The sequence below is a fragment of the Alexandromys fortis genome, unplaced genomic scaffold, assembly GCF_014885135.2.
Source record: "Alexandromys fortis isolate MF-2015 unplaced genomic scaffold, M_Fortis_MF-2015_v1.1 scaffold_47, whole genome shotgun sequence".
Classification (NCBI taxonomy): Eukaryota; Metazoa; Chordata; class Mammalia; order Rodentia; family Cricetidae; genus Alexandromys; species Alexandromys fortis.
The window spans coordinates 4,818,821-4,842,313 of record NW_026067957.1 but is presented as its reverse complement, the minus strand read 5'-3'; the positions used below and the strand labels follow the sequence as shown (position 1 = coordinate 4,842,313).

Genomic DNA, 23,493 nt, shown 5'->3' with positions numbered 1-23,493 from the left:
TCTATTTCTGAATATTTTATTAGGGCAAAACAATATTTGTGGGATGATTCATCTCAAGTAGGTCCCCTTTAATTCTTAACATGTACTCTGAAAACGGATACCCTCTACAACCTACTATGTATAGCTTCACAGTCATCCGATACAATATCAAATTTTAAAAAATATCATGATCTGGCAAGAAGGCTATGGGCGAGTGACATTTGTAAGACGTTACTAAAATTCAAATGAACCCCACATTCCCAGATGGTAAGAACATTGCAGCAATGGAAAGGGTTAGGTCACAGGACACCTGCAGACTCCAGCTTACAGTAACTTGGTCAGTGGGAAGGCATGGATCAACAGGACCACCCTAATTCAGCTCTCACACCTGCTCTCCTCCCTCTCCCCCATCCCTTACTGCTAGCTGCCTTTGTACAGAGAGGGATCATCAAGACTATGGGCATGCAGGCTAAGCTCACACAAAAGGCTTCTATGTCCTGTGGAGAAAGACCCAATAAGGAAGCTCTCAGTTCCAGCTACTGGCTAAACCAATCCTGAGGTACAAGGATAAGGGGGAAGGTAAGTCACTACTCTGCCTCACTTGGTGGTGCAACCGCCACTCCTTTGAAAGGCCTACGCCAGTCAGGATCTGTACAGGAAACCTGGGACCTGTGCTAGACTTAGAGTTGACCCGGGGAGAGCAGCAGCACGTGGGGGTGCCATTCTTGCAGGCACCTTCCATTCCACCTACCTCGACTGCTCCAAAAACAGAGCGCTAGGTATTGCTTCATTAAAAACAGTGACCGCAGGGTGAGAGCCTCGCGTCCTTCCGTGTGCACCAACTACAGTGACAATGCAAGGCCACATCATAGTGAACGAAATCTTGCCCACGTCTCCCCAACCCCCACGCTGCTCCCAAGGGCGAACTGTGAACGTAGAGCCTCCAGACTCAGCCAAGATGAAAAAGGCCATTTTCATTAAGGGCTTAAATTGGCTCCTCGTGTTTCCTTCCTAGCAACACTTCACTCTACAGCAAAAAGCCGTTTGGAAAACACAAGTCACCGATAACTCCCATTTTACAGGCAAGGCAAGGGAAGGGATCAGTGGAAGGCCTTAGCATGTCTCTGAGCTGGCTGTCTGGCTGGACACAGCAGCTGGCTACGAGCCCAAGCACACATTTCATGTGGATAAGAAGGAGGGAAGGAAGGACATGGTTTTCTTCACGTGGAAGGTATTTTGATTGACCGGCTTAATGGATTAAGATGCCTGCTGGGCACGGAGCTTACAGGTAACGGCTCATCCATAGGTTCTGGAACTTGGTGGTGAGTGGGATGGGGGCTAAAGATTCTCTGATAAACCGCCAAGCAGAATCCTCATTTTTTATGAACCTCTCTCTTCATAGCCCCAGGTTAAGGTGATTTTACCTGTGGGAAGTACTCCACAGTTCCTGATCATCACAGGCACAGGGCTGTCAGAAAGAAAGAACACCATTCTCCCTCTTCTAACCCCACCTTGAAGCAAAATGACAGGAACACCCAGGTAGTTTTTACCTAGAACAGCGTCCGGGCACTCAGTCATATCAATCCACCCGTCACCCCCAGAGCTTTACCGGGTCCTCTTCTGTCCGAGTGTTGGGACTACAGATGTGCACCATACCTGACCCATAGCAATCATTTACACAGGAGACTGGCTGTTATTTTCTATGGCGTTTTGTCAAAAATACTACAAACCATTAGGCAGATTCATCAATTTGGAAAAAATGGAGTTGGTAATAGATACTTTGTCCAAAAAGTCAAAAGATCTAAGTCAGTTGTTCATTCCACCCACTTTTTGCAGGGTGTATTACATACCAGGTAATCCAGCCACACCCTGCCGGTCATGGACACTCAGATGTGGATGCCCTCAACTAGTAAAGATAGAAAAAGTCCCCTGCGGATCACTGAGGTGCATGGCTGTGCATGCAAGGGGCAGGCTGTCTACACTGCAGCTCCCCACACCCTGCAGCACACGTCAGTCCTCTCTGAAGCAGAAGACACAGAGGGCGAGCGAAGGACCAGCCAACGAGAGAGAGAGAGAGAGAGAGAGAGAGAGAGAGAGAGAGAGAGAGAGAGCGCGAGCGAGCGCGTGGGGCGGAAACTTTGCCTAGACCAGAAGAGTTGAAGAGCATGAGGAACTGAAGAGGGCTGGATCCCTTAAACAGGGATACTGCAGAGGGGAGATGCTCACTGCCCTGGCCCCTTGGGCCATCTCCCTCACGTATGATTCTGGTTGGCTGTAGTGGGTCTTACACACAATGGTAAGGAAAGGCAGGATGCAAAGCGCCACGATGAGCTGCACCTTGCAAACCAATCAGCAGCCAGGTCTGGTGGTGGCAGCTGACTTACATGTTTGAATCTCTTCAAGATTCTCAAGTGCTGGACTAAGATACCCTTGTATTGCCCCAAATTTAGATAATAATCTGTGACACGACTGGACAGGAGATTTCTATAACAGAGTTACAAATAACCAGTCACATATAATGTGCATACACCACTTTGTCCTCTAGAATGTACATAGGTAGATCACACGAGTTTTCTCTCTTCAAAATAAACTTTGCACCAAACAAGTGATACACACATAAAAATTTAAATGCCTGTCAAGAACACTTTCATTTGAAGTGACTTTGCTAAAAGACATGCTCATCGCTTAAAGTTCGTTACTTTTACAAGCCCTATGTCTACATCATTAAAGTCACTATACTTGGTATTCCAGTGGGATTCCACAGGGGGAATGTGAGCAAGATGTTTTGAGCTTTACAAGACTTCGTTACAAAATCTTTTTTATAAATGTAGTTGTTGTCTCTTTCTATGGTTCTTTTATTTACCATTTGCTTTTTCTTTTTTTTTTTTTGAGACAGGTTTCACTATGCAGCCCTGGCTGTCCTCAAGCTCAGAGATATGCTTGTTTCTGCCTCCCAAGTGCTAAGATTAAAGGCACAGGCTACCATGCCCAGCTTATTCAACCATTTCTATTCCTTTTTTGGGGGGATGGGTGAGTTGAGACAGGGTTTCTCTGTGTAACAGCTCTGGCTGGCCTCGAACTCACTCTGTAGACCAGCCTGGCCTCGAACTCACAGAGATCCACCAGCCTCTGCCTCCCGAGTGCTGGGACTAAGGCGTGTGATGCCATCACCAAGCTCCATATCTATTCTTTAAGAAAGCCTCATACAACCTTAGACTATCTCCTGGGCTGGAAGCTCACAGATCTCAAGAGGGCATGAGAGCACAGCTTCACCAACAGCAAGGCTTCTGCTTTCTCTTCCATGTACTGCAGCAGACAAGAAGGTCCCAGGAGAATCTGGGTGGGGCATCTTTACCAACAAAAACAGTAATTTTAAAGAATGACATATAGAATATACTTTTATACAGTTCTTTTCATTCTGTTCTCAATCAAGTGATAGACTTGATCACTACTAAAAGACAAATTCATCTTCAGTACAATAGAGACAAAAGTTCTCTTCCACTATGCTTTGGTTGAAAGAAAAAAGTACTAACTCCAAATGGTGTTCTTCAGATGTGTTCTTTGGTCAAGCAGCACAAAGCTCTGGATGAAGTCCCTGACCTGGTAGTGACAGAAAAACAGAAGCTGTTCCAGTTTAGGAAAGAGGTATTTGATCAGAAATTCCTCAAAGAAAAAAATACACAACAGAAGCTCAAGAGAAGCCAGCCCTAGATGCTGGGTTAGGGTCGTCTTAGGATGTCAAGAGTAGAAGAACCGGCATTTGGAAGAGCACTGTTCAAGTGGGTCAGCATCTACAAGGAAAACTTACACCACTGACGATGAGGCGGAACGGGTGAAGGACTGACCAACACTTTCCTTTACCATGCCAAATCCTACTCTGGACCCAGAACCAGGCAGAGGCTGTCGTAACTTTGGAGGTGGGAAGCATTAGGGTTAGATCTGGGGAAGAACCCAAACTCTGGATACATCTTCAGTCTGTGACCATATGAAGAAATAAGTACTAATGAATAAACTATCTGGTGACCACCACCACCACCACAACAGAGTAAGAACAGATTAGGGAGACTTTGTGTGTGTGGGGGGGGTCACATAATAAACTTCTTGGCATTGTTAACATTGAAGACTAAAGACAGATGCTTTGGTTGATTAACTTGACTGGTTAAATAAGGGTTACCAGGGGGGCGACTTCTGAGACCTGGACGGAAGTCAGCAGAAGGCACTTGCTCCCTAGGGAGAGGGCCAGTGAGTCTCAAAGGCTGGAGAGCCAGGGCCAGAGTAAGTCTTGATGGATCCAAGTCCGTGAGGTGGCTGGAGTGGGGAATGCCTGTGCGGTAAGGCATAGGCAAGGGTCAGTGTGATTTCACAAGTAGAATAGTTATAAAATAAAACATTTTTTAATGGGCAAAGTAATCATTTATATGTATATAAAGGTGAGACTTAGCAAACAAAGGAAGAATGTGAAGCAGTTTGTTTTTTTACTATTTACAAAATGCCATTTGGAGTGGAGGTGGCCACCTTCAGTAGTTTCAGAAATGTCTTTCACATGAGGTGGTCACTGAAGTGTGGTTCCTGGAACTGGCTCAGAAAGGCCACACGCTGTCCTGGGAGGGAGTTTCCCCCTCTAGGGAGCACCAAAAAGGCTCAGTCTTCTGTCTCCTCATAGGTCGTCTCATCAAAGGGCCTGTCCAACAGAGGCACCAACCGACGTCGTGAGTACTTCAGCTGCAGCAGGTCCCCGACTTCATCTATCTCCTTTAAAGCCTAAAACACACAAGACAGGGGTCAGCCAGGACAAGCAGGATGCAAGCATGCCCAACACTTTCCTGGAATGACCACAGTGGTATGGTTATCTCGGTGGAACACACTGAATTCCAGCATCCAGGAAAAGTCGTACACAGCTGAAGCTAGATAAGAGCTCAGGCCTGGCCATCAGATGGGCACGGGCACCCAAGCATGCACTACAAAGGCCACAGTTCTTCTAAGTGTAACGTGCTCGGTAGGAAAGGGACAGGCTTCCTGCCAGGATCATATCTATAATTCTGTATGAAAACACACACCTTGGGTCAGTGAGGGGCTCAGCTGGTAAAGGCGTCTTCCACATAGCCTCACAACCTGAGATCAATCCCTAGGACCCACATAGTGGAAAGAACCAACTCCTGCAACTTGCCCTTTGGCCTCCATCTTTAAGTTATGGCATGTTTGAACCCATACCCATACTCAAAAGCACAATAAATAAAAATTGTAATAAAATGTTTTTTTAAAATGTATATTTTAGAACAGTTTACCAGCATAAAGTTGAGTTTGCCTGTTCTTTATTCCAAGATGTGAAAAATAAAAAGAATAAGCGTTGGACTTCACTGTGCTATCAGAACAAGTACCTCTGAAGCCAGGCTTAAAACTGAAGACTCCACATACAGTCGACTCTGAACTTCAGACGGGGGAACCCATTTATTTCTTGACTCTGACAGAGGATTTATACATTTGAAACAGAAGAGTACGCAACTCAGAACGCAAAGGAAAGGATATTTACGAACGGTGACTTCAGGAGCACCTCATTTTTTTTTCCATCAGTGTAAAAAGGAAAGTGGTCAAGAATAGTCAGTGAGCAAACAAGCTCACAGTGCCCAAGGGGATGAGGGTAAGAGCTCTGTTCTCACAGCAAGTGCTTCACACAAGGCTTTTGAATGTTATTTTGCTATTTGATGTGGAATCTCAATAAACTTCCCAAGCTGATCTGAAAGTCTTGAGCTCAAGTGATGTTCCTGCCTCAGACTTCTGGGCACCTAGGACTATGGGCATATGCCAACATTCACAACCCCAGGTAAGATTTTAATCTATTAAAAAAAACAAATTTCTAATAGAAACTGTTGGCTCTTAGTGAGGTTATTTGGTTAGGAGTAAAGAACCACTATATGGTACCTTTTTTTTTTTTTTTTTTTTTGGTTTTTTGAGACAGGGTTTCGGAGCCTGTCCTGGAACTAGCTCTTGTAGACCAGGCTGGTCTCGAACTCACAGAGATCCGCCTGCCTCTGCCTCCCGAGTGCTGGGATTAAAGGCGTGCGCCACCACCGCCCGGCCATTTTTTAGCAAATAATTACAGTGACCCCTGCTCAAGACACAGGATGAACTCATTCAGGACAGGCCGAGTGAGGAAGCAGGTAACACCGCTGCCCCCCCCACAGCTGATGCTATTGTTCTTCCCATTATGTGGAGAAATAACTTTACTGAAATATGACCCACATTCTACAAAACCCAGCTCTTTACTAGTCATAATTCAGTGCTTCTATACAATCCCAGCAGCAATTTCCATCACTTCACTAAGTGTAGAAAGTTTCAGTCTCTCTATCTCTCTTGGCTCTTCGAGACAGGGTTTCTCTGTGCAGCCTGGCTGTCTTGGAACTGGCTCTGCAGAGCAGGCTTTCTCTGTCTCTGATTAACTCCCACACTCAGTACGTTTACTGCTCGGCACCCCTGCTTTCCCTCTGAGCTCTCTCAACCACCACTGTATTCTCTGACACGGCAGTTGCCCACTATGGGCATTCCTTATGAGTAGAATCCTAAGTCACAGCTGTGTCTAGCTTCTTTCAGTTAGCACAGCTTGTAGGTCTGTCCACGCTGCAGGGTTGCAGCTTCACTGGGCATCCATGCCGGCACTGCTTGCTTTAGAAACTACCTTTTGCTTACTGCCTACCCTTGGTGCCCTGTCAACAATCAGCTGACCAGACGATTAGGCTGATTCCTCAGCTCTCATTCCAAGCCTCTAGTCTAACTGCAATCCTTGTGCTGGTATTCAGCTTTAGCTACTGTGGGGTGTAATTAGATTTGTGATTAACGAATATGAGTCTTCCAAATTTCATATTCAACACAAGAGGACAATCATGCCTGATATTGGAAAATTAGCCAACTTCCTAGAGTGAAGTCACGAGCCTTGGAGAGGAACCTCGACCACTACCACTACTTTACTAAGATAGCATAGTTCCTAACAATAATATAAACAAATTTGTCCTTATACCCATGGTTAAGTGTAGATCTCACCCTCAGCAAGGAAACTTCTCTTTGCAACAGACAGAGACCATTACAGAAAATCACAGCAAAATGCAGGGTTCTGAAGCCCAGTCCAAGCTGATAACATCTGTACCACAACTCCTGCTCTAAGGTTCAGGGATCACTGCTGAAGGAGCAGGAAGTTTACTGTGAGACTGCGGCTCTTAGAAATCTCAGAAGCTAGACCCAAGTCTTACCAACACGACTGCCTAAACTTGTCCTAAATACTAACAGATATGTTAACACGGAAGGGGAATGTTTACAAGGTCTCAACTCTACACGCAGAGCTACAGACAAACAGGGAATGGAAACAGTCGAGTGGAAGAAATAGCCCTTCCCCGAGAAGAGAACACCAAGTTTTTACCTAATACCAAACAGTCAGCCCTGAAATAAGCATATAAGTAATGTTATACAGACTGAGCAAGTTGTATTTATATATTTACAAACACACACATAACAAAGAGGCCACGAATTTGAATGAGAGCAAGGGCAGTGGTGCATGGGAGAGACTGAACTGGAAAAGAGAAAGGGGAAAGATGTAATTGTCATCCTACCCACAGTCCACAATACTAGAGTATTGTGTTGATCACTTACAGAATGAATACCAATGACTAATAAGGCGCTCTAACTAAAAAAAAATTATTTATTTATTTGTTTGTTTTTTGAGAAAGTTTTGTTTGTATCTCAGGCTGGTTTCAAACTTCCAGCCCTCCTGCTTCAACCTACTAAACGCTGGGTTACTAAAGGAATGCATCTTTATGCCCAGCTCAGGAATATATTTTTAGTGAGAGAAATTTCATTTTGTAGATATAGAGGGAAATAGTAAAAAGTCTTCAGCTGTAAGAAATAGAAGTATAGGGCTTTAGAGATGGCTCAGAGGTTAAATGCACTGGCTGTTCTTCCAGATGTCTGAATTCAATTCCCAGCAACCACATGGTGGCTCACAACCACCCCTAATGAGATCTGATGCCCTCTTCTGGCAAGTAGGCATATATGCAGATAGAACACTATGCATAATCAATGAATAAATAAATCTTAAAAAAAAAGAAGTATAATTAGATATGTTAAGGAACAGAAACTGTTAGCTGGGCATGGTGGCACACACCTTTAAGCTAAGCACTCAGAAGGCAGAAGCAGGCAAAATTCTGTTTTGATGCCAGCCTGGTCTACTGAACACGTTCCAGGACAGCCAAGCTGTTACACAGAGAAACCCTGCTCTTAAAAAAAAAACAAAAACAAGACAAAACAAACCAACCCCCAAACTTCAATTAAATTATTATAATATTTTTAAAAAGAACGATTTAAAAAATTCCTTAAGATTAGTAGATCTTAGCCAAGTATAATGGCACATGTCTGTAATTTCACTACTCAGGAGACAGAAACCATTACCAGCATAAAGAATTTGCTGGACGGGGTATCTTAGGCTGCTGTGGGAACAACCAGCAAGCTTCCTTTTGAGTGGAGCTGTGATCAACACAGAGCAGCCACACAAGGAGGAAAGAGCTTAGGAAAGGAATGTATTTTAAGTGTAACATCGAATAAGAAAGTTTAAATTAGAAACAGCTGGAGAGAAGAGACCTGTCCTACTTTAGACTGTATCATGAGAGACAACAGTACAAGTGGATGAATGCTGATTGAGTAAGGTAGCCCACACCTATAATCCCAGCAGCTGGGGGGCTGAGACAGGAGGATCTCTAGTGTGAACACTGTTAGTTCAGGGGCAACCTCGGCTACTCAGCAAGACCCTGTCACAAACCAAAACAGAGGAAGCTAGACGGTTCTCCAGAACTCTGGTACTGGATTTGTGGACGATATGAAAGATTCGGCAACTGCTTTGAAATAGTCATTTAAGATAACACTGTCTGTCCTGTCTCACCAGGTGCTCGGGCTGGAGAAATGGCTCAGTGGTTAGGAGCACTGGGTGCTCTAGAGGAAATGGGTTCAATTCCCAGCACCTACATGACAGCTTACAACTGCCTGTACCTCCAGTTCCTGGAGATCCATGGCACCAAGTGTGCATGTGGCGCACACACATACACACACACACACACACACACACACACATCGTACAGATAAAATATTAATACACATAAAATAAATCTTAATAAAAAAAAATCCTAGATGCTCCAGAACATCAAGTGACTGGTACCGTCTGATATACAGCCCCTTTTAGAATGTGCCGTATTGATTTCAAGGTACTTACCGTATCAAGTATTTCTTTGGTATGAGCTGCTGACAGGCAAAATCTGGCTCTGGACTCAATGATTGGGGTAGCAGGAAATCCCACCACAACTACACCAATGTTCCGCTTCAGCATCTCCCGCCCAAAGGCACTACAAAAGGAAAACCAAGAAATGTAGCCAGACATGGTGGCACACGACTTTAATAGGCAGAGGTAGGTGGATCTAAGTTTGAGGCTAGCCTGGTCTACAGAACTAATTCTATGGCAACACAGAGAACTAACCAGGGCAAAATATAGAAATCCTGCCTCAGAAAACAAAACAGCAACAAAAGAAACCAAGAAGTATAAATAGCAGAAAGTACAAAGTCTTACTAGCTTGATGCCTGCCTGCCTCCCCCTCCCCCCCAAAAAACAGGGTTTCTCTGTGTAACAACCCTGACTGTCCTAGAGCTTGCTGTGTTGATCAGGCTGGCCTCCCACTCATGGAGACCCACCTGCCTCTGTCTCCCCTGCTGGGATTAAAGGCTCACACCACCACCACCTGGCTGCTGGCCCAATTCTTGATGATTCTAAAATCTCTGCTTTTCCAGTCCTCTGATAGTCATTCCTTCACAAAGGTGGAAGAATGCAACTGGCAAGGATCAACTCTGATAAAGTCTGCTACAGGTGATAGCCTGTCCCTGAAATGGAACAGTGGTTAAGATTGCAAACAAACCTGTGTTAGAAAACAGTAAGTTTTGAGACTGTGAGGACAGAGGACTTGTGACAGGTACAGCGGGAGTAACTGACTGGAATTGGCCTCCTAGGTCAGGAATTCCTCTTTTTTTTTCCTTTCCCTACTTGGGAAAGCAGGACAGGCTGCTTCTGAGGCTCTGTAGGCCAGCAGGTCCCCCAAACGCCACAGCTCTTATACAACAAGTTCACCATAGCTGTCTTGTGTCTTCCTCCACAGCAGAATCCGGACTAGATAATGAATTTTAATGGTTTGGCTTTTGTTTACCAAATTTTGCTTTGTGTTTTACCTTCCCTTAATTTGTTCACAAGTACTTGGGAATAAAAGGCAGCCCATGGCAGGTGTGGTGGTGCACACCTTTAATCTCAGCGCCTGGGAGACAGAGGCAGGCGAATGCGGTGAGGAAGTCTGATCTATACATAGTGACTTCCTGGCCAGCTAGGGCTACACAGTGAGATCGTCTTTAATAAAGCAAGCAAGGAAAACAATATCCTGCCCATGTAGCAACACAAGAATGCCAACTTCTCCTCCTTCCCCCCCCAACATATCTTTCTGTCTAATGACAGACCAGTTTGTGGCCTTTCCCAAAAGTACCCAATTTTGGCCGGCATGTAGAGCATCAAAGGCACCACCGGGGAGTCTTCATTGCCATAGATGATGAATCCCATTTCTTTCAGGCGTCTCCTGAAATACCTGGTGTTCTCAGCCAACTGTTGTACACATTCTTTGCCTAAAAAACCAAAAACCAAAATAATACTAAGGAATAGAAGAAAAAGATAACCATTTTCTTTGTCTTCTTTTTATCTGCCAGGACTTTTGTTTGTTTTGTTTTTCGAGACAGGGTTTCTTTGCCTAACAGCTCTGGCTGTTCTGGAGCTCTCTATGTAGACCAGGCTGGACTAAAATTCACAGAAATCCACCTGCTTTTGCCTCCTAAGTGTGCTGGGATTAAGGTTGTGCACCACAATCGTCTGGAGTCTTCATAGTTTTTATTGCTATGAAAGTATACTACAACCAAGGTTACTCTGACAAAAGAAAGTTACTATTGTTTTTTTATTTTTGAGACAGGATCTCTGTTGTGGAATAATCTTTCTGTATACTGTGAAAATGTGTTGTTCTCATTGGTTTAATACAGAGCTAAATGGCCAATATTTAGGCAGGAAGAGGTTAGGTGGGACTTGTGGACAGGGAGAATGCTGGGATGAAGAAGGTGGAGTCTCCAGGAGACCCAGGGAGAAACAAGATAAACATGCTGTGCTGAAGAAAGGTACCAAGCCACGTGGTAGAATATAGATAGGAAATATGGGTTAGTTTAAAATGTAAGAATTAGTAGTAACCAGCCTAAGCTATTGGCAAAACACTTATAACAACAAGTCTCTGTGTTGTTCTTTGGGAGCTGGCTGGTAGGACAGAAAATTATACCTATGGGTCTCTCTATATAGCCCTGGATGTCCTCAAACTCACTATGTAGACCAGGTTGACCTCAAACTCAGAGATATCTGCCTGCCTCTGCCTCCCAAGCAGTGAGGTTAAAGGCCTGTGTTAGCATACCTGGCTAAAAAAGTATTTAATTGGGGGCTTGCTTACAGTTTCAGGTTAGTCCTTTATCACCATTGCAGGGAGTGTGGAGGGTGGCATGCATGCAGGCATGCTCTTGGAACAGTAGCTGAGAGCTTTACATCCTGATTCAGAGGTAGCAGGAAGAGAGAGCCACTAGGCCTGGCTTCAGCCTTTAAAATCTTAAAGCCCACCCCCAGTGACACACTTCCTCCAACAAGGTCACACATTCTAATCCTTCTCAAATAGGCTACCAAATAGGAACTAAGCGTGCACATATGAGTGTTTGAGGGCCAGGCGCATTCACCTAGAACACCACACGTATGTTCTAGGGATCAGAAAGCGACCTCTGGATTTAGAGCTGTGTGCCACCATGCCTGGTTTAATGCAGTGCTAAGGATCAAACAAGGGCTCTGTGACTTCAAGGTAAGCATTCACCAGCTGAACTACACCCCCAGCCTTTTCCTCCATTTTAGAGACTTCTAGTGCTGCCTTATACCGGGACAAGATTTATCTTCCTACTGTGAACAGTGGAACGCTAGACAAAGTACAGAGCATAATGTGTTGTACCTATGCAACTCATTTAACAATGTAATGCAGATTTTTTAGCCCTTATTATTATCAGCTATTTAGGATAACAAGGAAAAGCAGGTTAGTAGTTAGTCATCTATTATAATCGAATTTGTAGTCATGTTAGGTATGTTTTCAAGGTCAAACAGATATATTTTAGGTATACAGGTGGCCTGCAAACACTTCAGAGATCTACAGAATATGGCATTTAAAATGTTTTAATAACACGGGTTTCTCCCTGTCTCTCTCTTTTTAATGACAATGAGACATGTCTGCTCCTGGCAGCATCAATCTACTTCAGAGAAGATGATGGGTACCAAAAACCTCCACAGGGTGTTTACTTTCTTTGTGGCAAAAGTTAGCCACTGGGCAAGAAAGTGCCCTTGCCTCAACTGCTGACAGTGTGCTGCCCAAATTGGACAAGCAGAACATAAAAGAAAGTGACTGACGAACTTTGCCAAAACAAGGTAGAACAACCCTTCAGAATATCCTGCTTCACAGAAAAGTCTGCCAGGTATGCAGGCCTGTAGGTAGAAGACGGCTGCCCCAATGTTGCAGAGGAACCTTGGGTGACTGTCCATGCAGTCAACTATCATTTGTTATATTTTTTTGGGAGTTGCCTGCTTGCACTTCCTGCTTATTCAGGTAATATTTCCTTCTTGGGTCTCTGATGGAGTTGAAGACTTTATAGTTATAGTTTTCCTTGTTACCAGATTCAGAAAAAAAATTCACTAAAGAAATGTAAAGTGTATAAGGTTGAAAGGCATAAAGGTAGGTTTTGTAATGCAAGTCAGAATAGAAAGTGAATTATCACCAAAATAAGATAATGAAGGATTTTCTCTAAATTTGTCAATTGTTAATGAATTAGACATTGTTGATATTTTTATAGCCTGTATATATTGTATAGTTATTGTACTTATTGTATATTTTTTCTTATATTAGTTATAATCTTTTTTTTTTAGACAAAAAAGGGGAAAGGTGATATTTGTTTGTGTTCCGACAAATAAAGCTTGCCTAGAGATTAAGTGCAGAGCTAAGCCACTAGTTAACCATAGAGGCAAGGCAGTGGCAGCATAATCTTCAATCCTAACACTTGGGAGGTGGAAGCAGCAGGAAGATCAGGAATTCAAGGCCACACTGGGCTACTAGTCTAAAAGAAAAACAGAGCTCACACCTTTGATCCTAGCACTAGGGAAGTAGAGACAGGAAGTGATATGGCTAGGCAGAGAGAGGAATATAAGGCAGGAGAAGACAGGAGCTCAACCCTATTTTGTCTGAGGATTCAGTAGAGGTAAGAAGTCTCTCTAGTGGCTGCTCCTTTACTTCTTTGATCTTTCAGTTTGTGACACTCTGGGATCAATCTAGTGATGCAGAAAATGAACTAAAATTTGGAACTTTCTAATTAATGACCATAAAAGACTAATGAAGTAATAAAATCCTTACGGGTGTGGAATTTGTGTTCATCTGTGCAAATATGTAGGTGGTTTCTTATGTTCTGATTTAAGCTCTCATTTTGAAATGTTCTTTCTATGTTCACATTCATGTAGCAATAGAACTTGAAACTACAGATAAAGATAAGCTGGCAAAACCACGAGGATTTAAACTTGTCATCATGCTGAAAGAAGAGTTTAGTATTGTTCCTGCATTGCATGTGCACAGGACCTCTGACATTACCTAGTAGAGGGTTGGTTTGTTACAATGTTGATTCCCTTTGAATATTAAAAACCATTTTTTAGTATGTATTATTATGCTTTGAGTTCATTCTCAATACTGCATAAGTAGATATGGTAACCCATAATTGTTTCTTGTTAGTCACTTTACAAAATTTTAAGGCGCTGGTTGCTAGTGAGGGTTCCTTTTCTTCCCACCATGTGGTCCTATGGATGGACTCAGTGCCACATTTGCTGACAAACACCTTGTTTTCTATCACCCCTTTCTGCTTTCCCTGACAAACGGCCCCAAGCCCCATCATACTCATTTGAAAATCAAACACTTATCAGAAACAGTACTAAATCTTAAGACTCATCTATTATTCCTTTAAAAACGGCGGCGGCGTGGGTGTGTGGACAAACACAGGATAGACGAGACGCAAAAGGAAGAGACGGGACACGCGGCTCCCACGTGGGTGCGCTTTAATGGGGAGAGGGGAACACAATAAGGGATGGGACGTGCGAGACACACAAGGGTAGGGGGAGAAAAAGGCCAAGAGAGCGAAACCTCATGGACCCTCGCTTTTAACAGGGGGGGGGGAGGGGGGGCGCAAGGTTATCTGGGAGGAATGACCCTCACCTGGGCGCGGCCAGCGCGCACACAGGTGACGGTAATCCAGGAGAAGTCTGGGAGCTGTAGTTTCCAAGGAATAACATCATCTAAGTAGTTTTAATTACAGGAGTAAGAAAACCCTGTTCCACTGGGCATGTAGAATAGACCTCTAATCCTAGTACTCAGGAGGCTGAGGCATACACATACACAGTTAAATTCAAAGTGAACCTGGGATACATAGCAGGATTCTGTCTTTAAAAACAAAACACAATCACCTCCCAAACCCCTCAATCAAAATACTTTGTCCATATCAAATATAAAATGGGCCAAGTACTCCTTTCATCCTTGATCAACCCCAACAAAACAAAGTGTGGCTCCTTCAGCCATGCATGGTGGCACATGCCTTTAAACCTCGTACTCTAGAGGCAGGAGCAAGTGATCTTTATGAATTTTGGGCCAGTCTGGTCTACATAAACTAGTTCCAGGGCAGACAGGGTTGTGTAGAGACCCTGGGTCCACAAAACAAATAAACACCCCAACTCTTTAGACATCCAAGGAAGAGACCCTATCACTGATGAGTCCCTGATAGGAAACACTGAAGGGTACAGATTACTTACAAAAAACAAACAAAAACCAAAACAACAATAACAACAACATAACCCCCCAAACTGTGGCAAAATCTAAAACAACAAAAACAAACACGTGCAGGAGGCAGAGAGGCAGGTGGATCTCTGTGAGTCTGAGGCCACCCTCGTCTACAGAGGGAGTTCCAAGACAGTCAGGACTCTCCCACAGAGAAACCCTGTCTTGAAAAACCAAAAAAGTGTGGCTATACTATGATTCTATTCTTACAAGAACATGTGTGTGTGGGAAGGGGCATTAAAAACTGAAGGCAGCAGAAAAAAAAATATCAAAAACTCACTAAAATCCTTTCTGTAGTGATGGCAAACATTTAGAGTTTGTTAGTATAATTGCTGCCCATCTTATGAATCTCACTATTCATTTGAAGTTCATTTCCATGCCACTAGAAAGATATAAAGACTAAACTTTAAGAACTTCTACTTGACACTTTTCACGTTTGGATATTTTAGCTATGAACTGTGTAGAAGAGGAATAAAACTTCACAAACTTTCTGGATCAGCAGATTCTGAACTGTCACAAATACCCCCACAGGATGTGCAAAGGACCCCTTAGTGTCTCGGGAGGGAGGAAGAGTTGGGAAAACATGACAGTGAGCATATAACTCACTAGGCCTTTAAGGATGCAGACTTAGACTGAAATCCAGATCATCACATCTAAAAATATCATAAAGCAGTGACTGGACTGGGAAGGGGTAGATGAGGATAGAACATGTAAAGGAAAAAAGAATGAAGGAGGCTTTAAAAAACCAAATTGCACTGGTAACTGAAATCTGTTCTGCTGGTTTTCTAACTCGGTGAAAGATGGAAAATCTTAGGTCAAAACTCTATGAAAGACAAAACCAAAATAAATGTTAGCTAAAATGCAAGATAAACTAACATATTCCCCTTAAGTTCCTGAAAATGGCATCAGGAAAAAAAAATCTTTGTTAGCCAATTAAGAATCCCAAGGAAAAGAAACAAATGCATCTTCACCAGGCTTCTAATAACCTAAGATGCTGTCTGCCTCGGAGAAGCACCTTGTAAAGGACAGGTGAAAAGGCTTCTAGGAAACGAGCGAGCTGGAGCAAAGGAGTGGGAGTCAGGTTCATCAACTCTGAGCCCCCATTTTGCTAGACTGGAGACCGAGCATCAAAGGGCCCAGCTAGAGTCACGGCCAGACTAAAGGACATCAAAGCAGCCCCTTGGCTCTCCAGCTCCATATAAGAATGAGAGCAGCTTAGCTAACACAGGCCTGTAAATTCCTCCAACAAGCAGAGTTTATCACCCCCTCCCTTGTAGTGGCTTAATCCTTTAATTCGTTTCAATGCCAAAAAATAGGATTTCCTGAGGGCTGCCACAGGATGTGCAACAAGCAGCAGGGGCAAGGGCTTAGCGTTGTTGATTCAATATAATCAAGAGTTTAGCACAAGGGTTGCTAATGCACAGTCAGTAACACAGGACCCCGAACAAAAGGAAGAAAAGAGGCCAAAAGCCTTTGAAAAAAATAAACCAAATTTTAAAGGGTGCCAACTCATTCAGGATTGAGTCTCTCTCAGCTCTCCTCCCCTTGGACCCAGAATCTTTAGCATGTTAGGCAAGCATTCTACAACTCAGTTACTTCCCTAGTCCAGGACAGTCTTAGTTTGTCTAAAGACTATTCTATCCTCTGACAGAGGTGGAATATAGGTAACACAACTACTTTAGACAGAACCAAAGGGATGAGGAATCTACTGTGTACAGTGTGGGCAGGCATCCACCTCCAGACCCAGAGGGTAGCAAACAAGGGCAATTACTGGAAAAGGTCTGCTTGGTTTTAAGTTGGTAATTTGAGTCAGATAACAAGGTAGTAAGTTAGTTTACAAACTGCTAAAAAATGAACATTAAGGAAAACATTTATTGGCCAAGACTATCTGTATGTTATTTCTAAAGACTTTGGGATTTTGAAGCTGGGCGGTGGTGGATCACACCTTTAATCCCAGCACTCAGGAGGCAGAGGCAGATGGATCTGTGAGTTTGAGGCCAGCCTGGTCTACAAGAGCTAGTTCCAGGACAGGCTTCAAAACTACAGAGAAACCTTGCCTTGGAAAAAAACAATATCTGAGTAGTCAAAATGGGGAGGGGAAAACAAAAAAATAATTCCAAGTAACACCCCCAATCCTGACCTCGGGTCTAAAGCCTCAATTCTCCCTCCCTAACTGGTTTCTGATTCCTAGCCCGGGGGTCAGGGATCAGGGTCCTAAGCAGTTAGGTCTCTGAAAATGATGAAAACCGGCAGCTTAGCTTTATCACCAAACATCACACTTCTTGCCTCCCTTTTTCTTGTGGGTAGATTCAGCTTTGGTGCTCTCTGATGTAAACAAGCTTTAAAGTATACATAAATAACAAGTTAAGTCTTTTAAATGCTAGTTTGCCTTCTGATTCTGGTGTTTTCAAAATGCTAGGTGACTGGTGACAATAATTATCAGTGGTTTGAGGAGAATCCTTTTTGTGGGGAGTGGGGAGACAGGGCCCCACCTAGCCCAGGCCAGCCTTGAATTTCCAATCCTCCCTGCCATTACAGGCACGCACCTGGCTCACACTGGCGGTACAGGGGGTGCTTCTGTGCTGGTTTTTAAGCTTTCCTGCATATGAACACAGTCAGGCACTACCACCTTAAGATGTCTCTGATGAAGTTCTCAGAGTTTACTTTTGGAAGGTCCTTCGGACACTGATAGAGACTCTCTTCTCACACTAACGTCAACCTCTCCCATGACTTTTCTGACCAAATCACACATTAAATACCCCTGTCTTTGAGGAATTCAGATTGGTCAAGATGGACAATCCTGCAAATCATATTAGAGAAAATCCCCTGAACATGGTATTTTATTGCCCTGTTTGCCTTCAGCAAAGACTCTAAAGGTAAGGAGCACCCATACCCTGATATTTTCTCTCCACTGACAACAAATCCCTGTATTTCCTGGTTGAAGTCAGAACTGACCTCAATAAATTGCTCTTCCTAGGACAAGACTTCACCGTAGCTGCAGTCTCGGCACCTGTACAGTCCCTCTTGAACAGAATTGCTCTACTGTATTAAAGAAGCATTATGGAGAAAGAGGTGGAGCTCAGAAGCCAGAGAGCTGGCTTACTACGTACAAGGTCCTGGATGAAAAAACTTCTAAGGTAAAAGCATCACGGATAGGCCTTCTTCTTTAACATTCATTACACTGTTAAGGTAGATGACAGGAACATACAAATCAAATTTAGGTAACTAGAAAGTCCACAGGAAGCACTAGAGATAAAACCAATCCTTTAGCATATTCTCAACTCTCATTGGGGAGCTGTCAGAGGATAACTGGCCCCTCTGTCTTGTTACTGAAATATATTACTAAGTCGCTGAGCAACAACCGTCTCAAAGTTGAAGGACTGCTATCACCAACTCTTTTAGATAAAAACCTCAGAAACAATTCCAGGGGAAAGAAGCAATGCCAATCGTGTTGTGGTGTACAAAGTTAGATATGTTCTTCAACACAGACTAAGCCACAGAGGCCACAAATCCAGAATGGTGAGGATAAAGACTATGTCCCAGCTCAAATAAACAGACATAAAAATTGCAGAGAAAAATCTTTAAAATAAATCTGACTATAAAAATAAACCAACCCAAAAAATTAAAATAGAACTAAGGAAATCTATCTACTTTAATCCCTAAAAATTTAAGACCTGAGCATCACCGTAGCATGCAACCACATCTCCAAATGAAGGGCCTCTGGTTTGGGGCTCCTTTCCTACCCCAGGGGAACCTAAATGCCTTTCTTAGGTATTCTAAGAACAATGTTCCATTTAATGGCCAAGTGTACATCTGTTCAAGGCCTAGCTTCCAGCCTGATGCTTGTGGGCATCTCAATAGCCAGCTTCAAACTGACTGCAACAAGACACAAAAAGAAGGTTCTTATTGCAAAAAACTTTTATTTGCATTTGGATTTTGAAAAAAGAGATGAGAGTGGGAGAAGGAAGCACACACAGGTCACATCCCTGAAAGGCTCTTGAGCTGAACTGCTTCTGAGTGTGTGTGTGTGGGGGGGGGGGGGGTGGAGATAGCGGTGGGGTGGTAAAGAGCTTGCTGAGTCACAGAGTGGAGACAGGCAGTCAAATGTCCCAGTGGCTGTCACTGTCAGCATGACCATCTACTAGGAAATTCAGGTGTTTTGTGGAAAATTAGCTGAACAAAGTAAGAAAATTAGTAAGAGGCCACAAAACAGCCTGTTTTAATAAAACACTGACTACAATCAGAAGTAGAAGCAGATGGACTGAGGGAAGCCACGTCCTATTTGGAAACAAGATACCGAAAGAACTTGCCCCACGTGTGAGCTCAAATTTCCCCACCTGTAAAGTGGTCTTAATGCTTTCTGATTTTAAAAAGCTTAAGCCATTGGTTAAAAGGCCTTTTGTGTTAGACATTAAAGCAACTAATTTATAAAAGAAAATTTTTTTTTCGTTTATAGTAATTTGTAAGAGGCTCTACAAAGAAAAAGCTCACTTAAGTTTGATTAAGCATGTTAGATCTGAGTTGGCCTCAAATAACTTTTACTGAGTTGTAGGAAACTTACTTTTCACTGGGGATGCAGTGTGGAAGGAGGTTGTTTAGAGGGAGGGACAGAGGGAATTAAGAAAGGAGCAAGGTGAAACAAAGGAAAATGTTTTGACTCTGGGACTAGTTCCTCCAGGAATGTTACCCTGCCAAGCTGCAGGACAGTTTTTAAAGACCTGGAGCACATCTTGTTCAACTCCAACACAGAGCAGGTAACGCTCGCTGACAGATGTTTCTTGACATTAAGTCACAGGCTTCGAGCTCACCCCTGGAAAAGCTGCTCAAAAGTTCTAGGAAAGGACGGCCACACCAGGAAATGCACTCTGCCCTTTTCCTTCTTTCTAATCACCGCACTCTGCTCATTATCCCCTCTCTCCACTGATCTGGCTGAGTTTCTAAACAAACTCCATTAAAGCACAATACTAAAGAAAGAAGCAGAAGGCAGACACTCCTGGACTTGGAAGGCAGTGTTGGGGAAATATCAAAAGTTGTCCCTTCTGAATAGCATGCAGCTCTCCTCAGGATCAAGCTGATGCTTCTCAAAGACAGGGTAGTGTCTACTCCTAAATTAGTTGTTGACAGTTCTCTGGATCATTTAACACCTCACTAGCAAGTCTTTTGCTGGATTAATTCAAACAGGTCAAGCCTAATTTTAATTAAACTTCAACCTACCTACTCAAGTCTCTTTTACACTAGTAAGAGATTTATCTAGGTTCTTTAGAAACTAAATGCAGACAGTAGTGTTTTCTTTCTGTATGTAAAGTGACTTCTGTAAATCATTATAAAAGCTTCTTGTTACATGCACTTTTGGAGTTTATCTCTGACTTGGTCATACTGGTAGCATTCAACTACACAAGCAATGTACTGTATAGGAAGCACTAAATTATTTTACATTCAAGTGCAGTTCTGGAAAAAAAATTTTAAATCTTAGTTGAGTTTTCTAAATATTTTACTTTAATAAAAAGATATTGGAGCTAAAATCCACCACAGAATATGGTCAGTGATGCATGAAGGACAAGCTAGCTTTCCAAGTGTCTGGTGGACTTTTCGGAACTTCCTAGGCTCTCACTTTTTTCACCCACCAGCCTGTTATAACTTGAATTTTTGAATGACACTTTTACAATATACACTCTTCCCACTTGTGCAAGCACTGGGGTCAACAGGTCTTAGTGTGGCATTTCCTTTGAATGTAAAGACTGCTTTTGCACTGAGGCTCCTGCATCTTCATGGGAATTTCTACATGCCACAAGGTATGCTGAAGGACAGGTATCAAGTCTTCTGAGGAAGGGCCGAGATATGACGCTATTGCTCTCCACAGCCTCCTCCTCCTCCTCAGACTAATGCCCAGCTGACATCAACTCTGGTGCTGTAAAAGGAAGGCTCAGGACAGTAGGCTTAGAGTCAACTGAATCACTTAAAAGTTTCGTTACCACAGCAAGCACGGCAAGCCTTGCAATGGTCAGTGAAGAGGCTGACAGAGGATCCCTGTCCCCATTCAGCTCAGGTCTTTCTAGCACCGGAACCTTCTAAGCTGGTCCCAGATACTGTGGAGCACAATTAATAAACTTTTTTCTTGAAGAGGCAAATTCATAAAACTGAAGATGACAACAATATTTCCAAAAGTCTCTCCATAGAGATAACAGGATCACTGACAGATGGGAACAAATATAAAATCAGTTTTGACTTTAGAAAAGTCTTAGTCAAAACCAGCTCTCCTACTTAACTGTTTCCAATGCAGGCTGTAGCCCATCTATAGTACCATGTATTAGAGTGGAGAAACCACGGCTGAGGATGTGAAATCTGCCAGAGCCACGATGCCTCGGAAGCAGCAAGAGAGCAAGTTAAATTAAGTTGCTGTCAATCTGCTAGTAGAAAAACATTTTTACTTTGTTTTTGTTTATGAGCTAGGCCTCAAAATATATAGCTGAGGACGACCTTAGACGATTAATTTTCTTGTCTCCACCTCCCAAGTGCCAGAATTACAGACTTGTGTCACGTGTCCCACCCCTGAAAAGACCTTTAAAAGTAAAACCAGCAAAATCAAATTACCCTCCTTTCACAGTAACTGGTCAACACTGCCCTCTGGTGATACAAATGAATAAACCAGGCAACATCTTTTATTGTTCATTTCAAATACATTTAAGTAACCGCAGCTCTTCTGAATGCACATCTCATTTGAAAAGTTTTTTTTTAATTTATTTGTTATGCATACAATGTGCTGTTGGCATACATGCCTACATATCAGAAGAGGGAACCAGATCTCATTACAGATGGTTGTGAACCACCATGTAGTTGCTGGAAATTGAACTCAGATCCTCTGGAAGAGCAGCCAGTGCTCTTAACCTCTAGCCCCCTTAAAAAGGTTTTAAATCAAGGACGTTTACTCTGGAAATATGCTACTGATGATATACACATTACTATGTAGTGATTACATTTTCAAATAAAAAGATGTGATTAAGAAAGACCCTGAAGGCAAATGCCCTAAATTAAAAGCACTGTAGGACAGCAAGAAAACGTCTCATCACATGTAAATCAGGCATGGCAGTGGGGGTGCACACCTCTAACCCCAGCACTTGGGAGGCAGAGGCTGTGAATTCAAGGCAGCCTGGTCTACACAGAGTTCCAAGACAGCCAGAGCTACAAAGAGAGACCCTGTCTCAAAATAAACAAACAAACAAAAATTCCACAGGAGGGAGCCAGTAGAGTTCTCAAGGAGTGTGTCTTTAACACACTTGAAAGTGTCTATGGAAACCAAAGCCTAACAGTGGACCCATTGGAAGCCTGACTCCTTATTTAGAAAAAAATCTCAACCAAAAAGCATAGTTGGCTGCTAAGTTCTTACTAAGTCAAAGACGTACCAAGGCTGGTGCCATCCTGCCCCATAATACACTTCATAGAGGTGATGATCTGCTCCATCACAGGTGGTGACATCGACGTGGCATACACAGCACTGTGAGAATGTGTACGCAGGTAGTCTATCAGTGCCTGTGGAAGCAGAGGCGGATATTTAGAGTCAGGTCCTGAGCACACAGTTATGCAAGTACCTTCCTTCTAGGTGCTACTGGACTCTTTCATTCAAAAGCCTGCAACAGGGCGCTAAACAGAGACTCAAGGTCAACTAACACCATCAAAGCTCACAACTGGCCAACAAAGATGTCAGAAACAGCAAAGTCTTGGGTTTTGGTTTTCAAATTCATTTTTAAAGGATCACTCTAAATTCAAAAAACATTTAATGTTATGAATTAAGAGTGCTGAATTGCTTTTTGAGGTAAAATAATTTACTTCTAAGTGTCATCTGTATCTCATCCTATACATTTACCGTCCATCTTTATATTCCTAAATAACAATTTTCCTGGGCTGGGAGTGTATCATTCAGTGGTGTGGAAACACCAGGCAGGTGTGAGGTGGTTCCTCAGTTTGATCACGCCCCTCCCAATATTCTTTGGAAGGAGATTCACAAATTGATACATAAATTGGCAGAACTTCATTATGTCTTTCATTAGAATATTATCACTGAGTAAAATATCTTTTAATCATCCCCATCAGGATAATTTAAAAAAAAAAAAACACAACTGATTTTATATCAGTTTCGATTGCGTTCCTGTACCTTTTACTATCATTTAAGCCTTTAATTAAGGCTTATTTTATGTATATGAGGTTTTTGCCTGCACATGTGTATGTGTACCAAGTATGTGTGAGAAGCTTACACATTCTGGAATTGGAATTAAAGATGGCTGGAAACCAATTATGTGGGTGCTGGGAACTGAACCCAGATCCTCTCCAGGTACAACAGGTACTCTCAGCTGTTTTATTTTGTTTTGTTTTTCCAAGACACTTTCTCTGTGTAGCTCTGACTGTCCTGGAAATCAATCTGTAAAACAGGTTGGCCTCAAACTCAAGAGATCTGTCTGCTTCTGCCTCCTAAGTGCTGGGATTAAAGTCATGCACCTCTACCGCCCAGATTAAATCTTTAAAAATAAAA

General features: G+C 42.9%; 1 protein-coding gene across 1 annotated transcript in view; it reads right to left on the bottom strand.

The window, feature by feature from the left end:
- Positions 1-23,493, bottom strand: part of Sptlc2 (serine palmitoyltransferase long chain base subunit 2) — a 72,700-nt gene continuing 49,207 nt past the window's right edge. Inside the window, exons 9-12 of the mRNA XM_050152384.1 lie at positions 22,370-22,496; positions 10,533-10,668; positions 9,227-9,356; positions 1-4,740 (exon numbers count right to left, since the gene is read on the bottom strand). Coding sequence (XP_050008341.1) covers positions 4,621-4,740; positions 9,227-9,356; positions 10,533-10,668; positions 22,370-22,496 — 513 coding nt within the window. The 3' untranslated portion in view covers positions 1-4,620. The remainder of the gene's footprint in view (positions 4,741-9,226; positions 9,357-10,532; positions 10,669-22,369; positions 22,497-23,493) is intronic.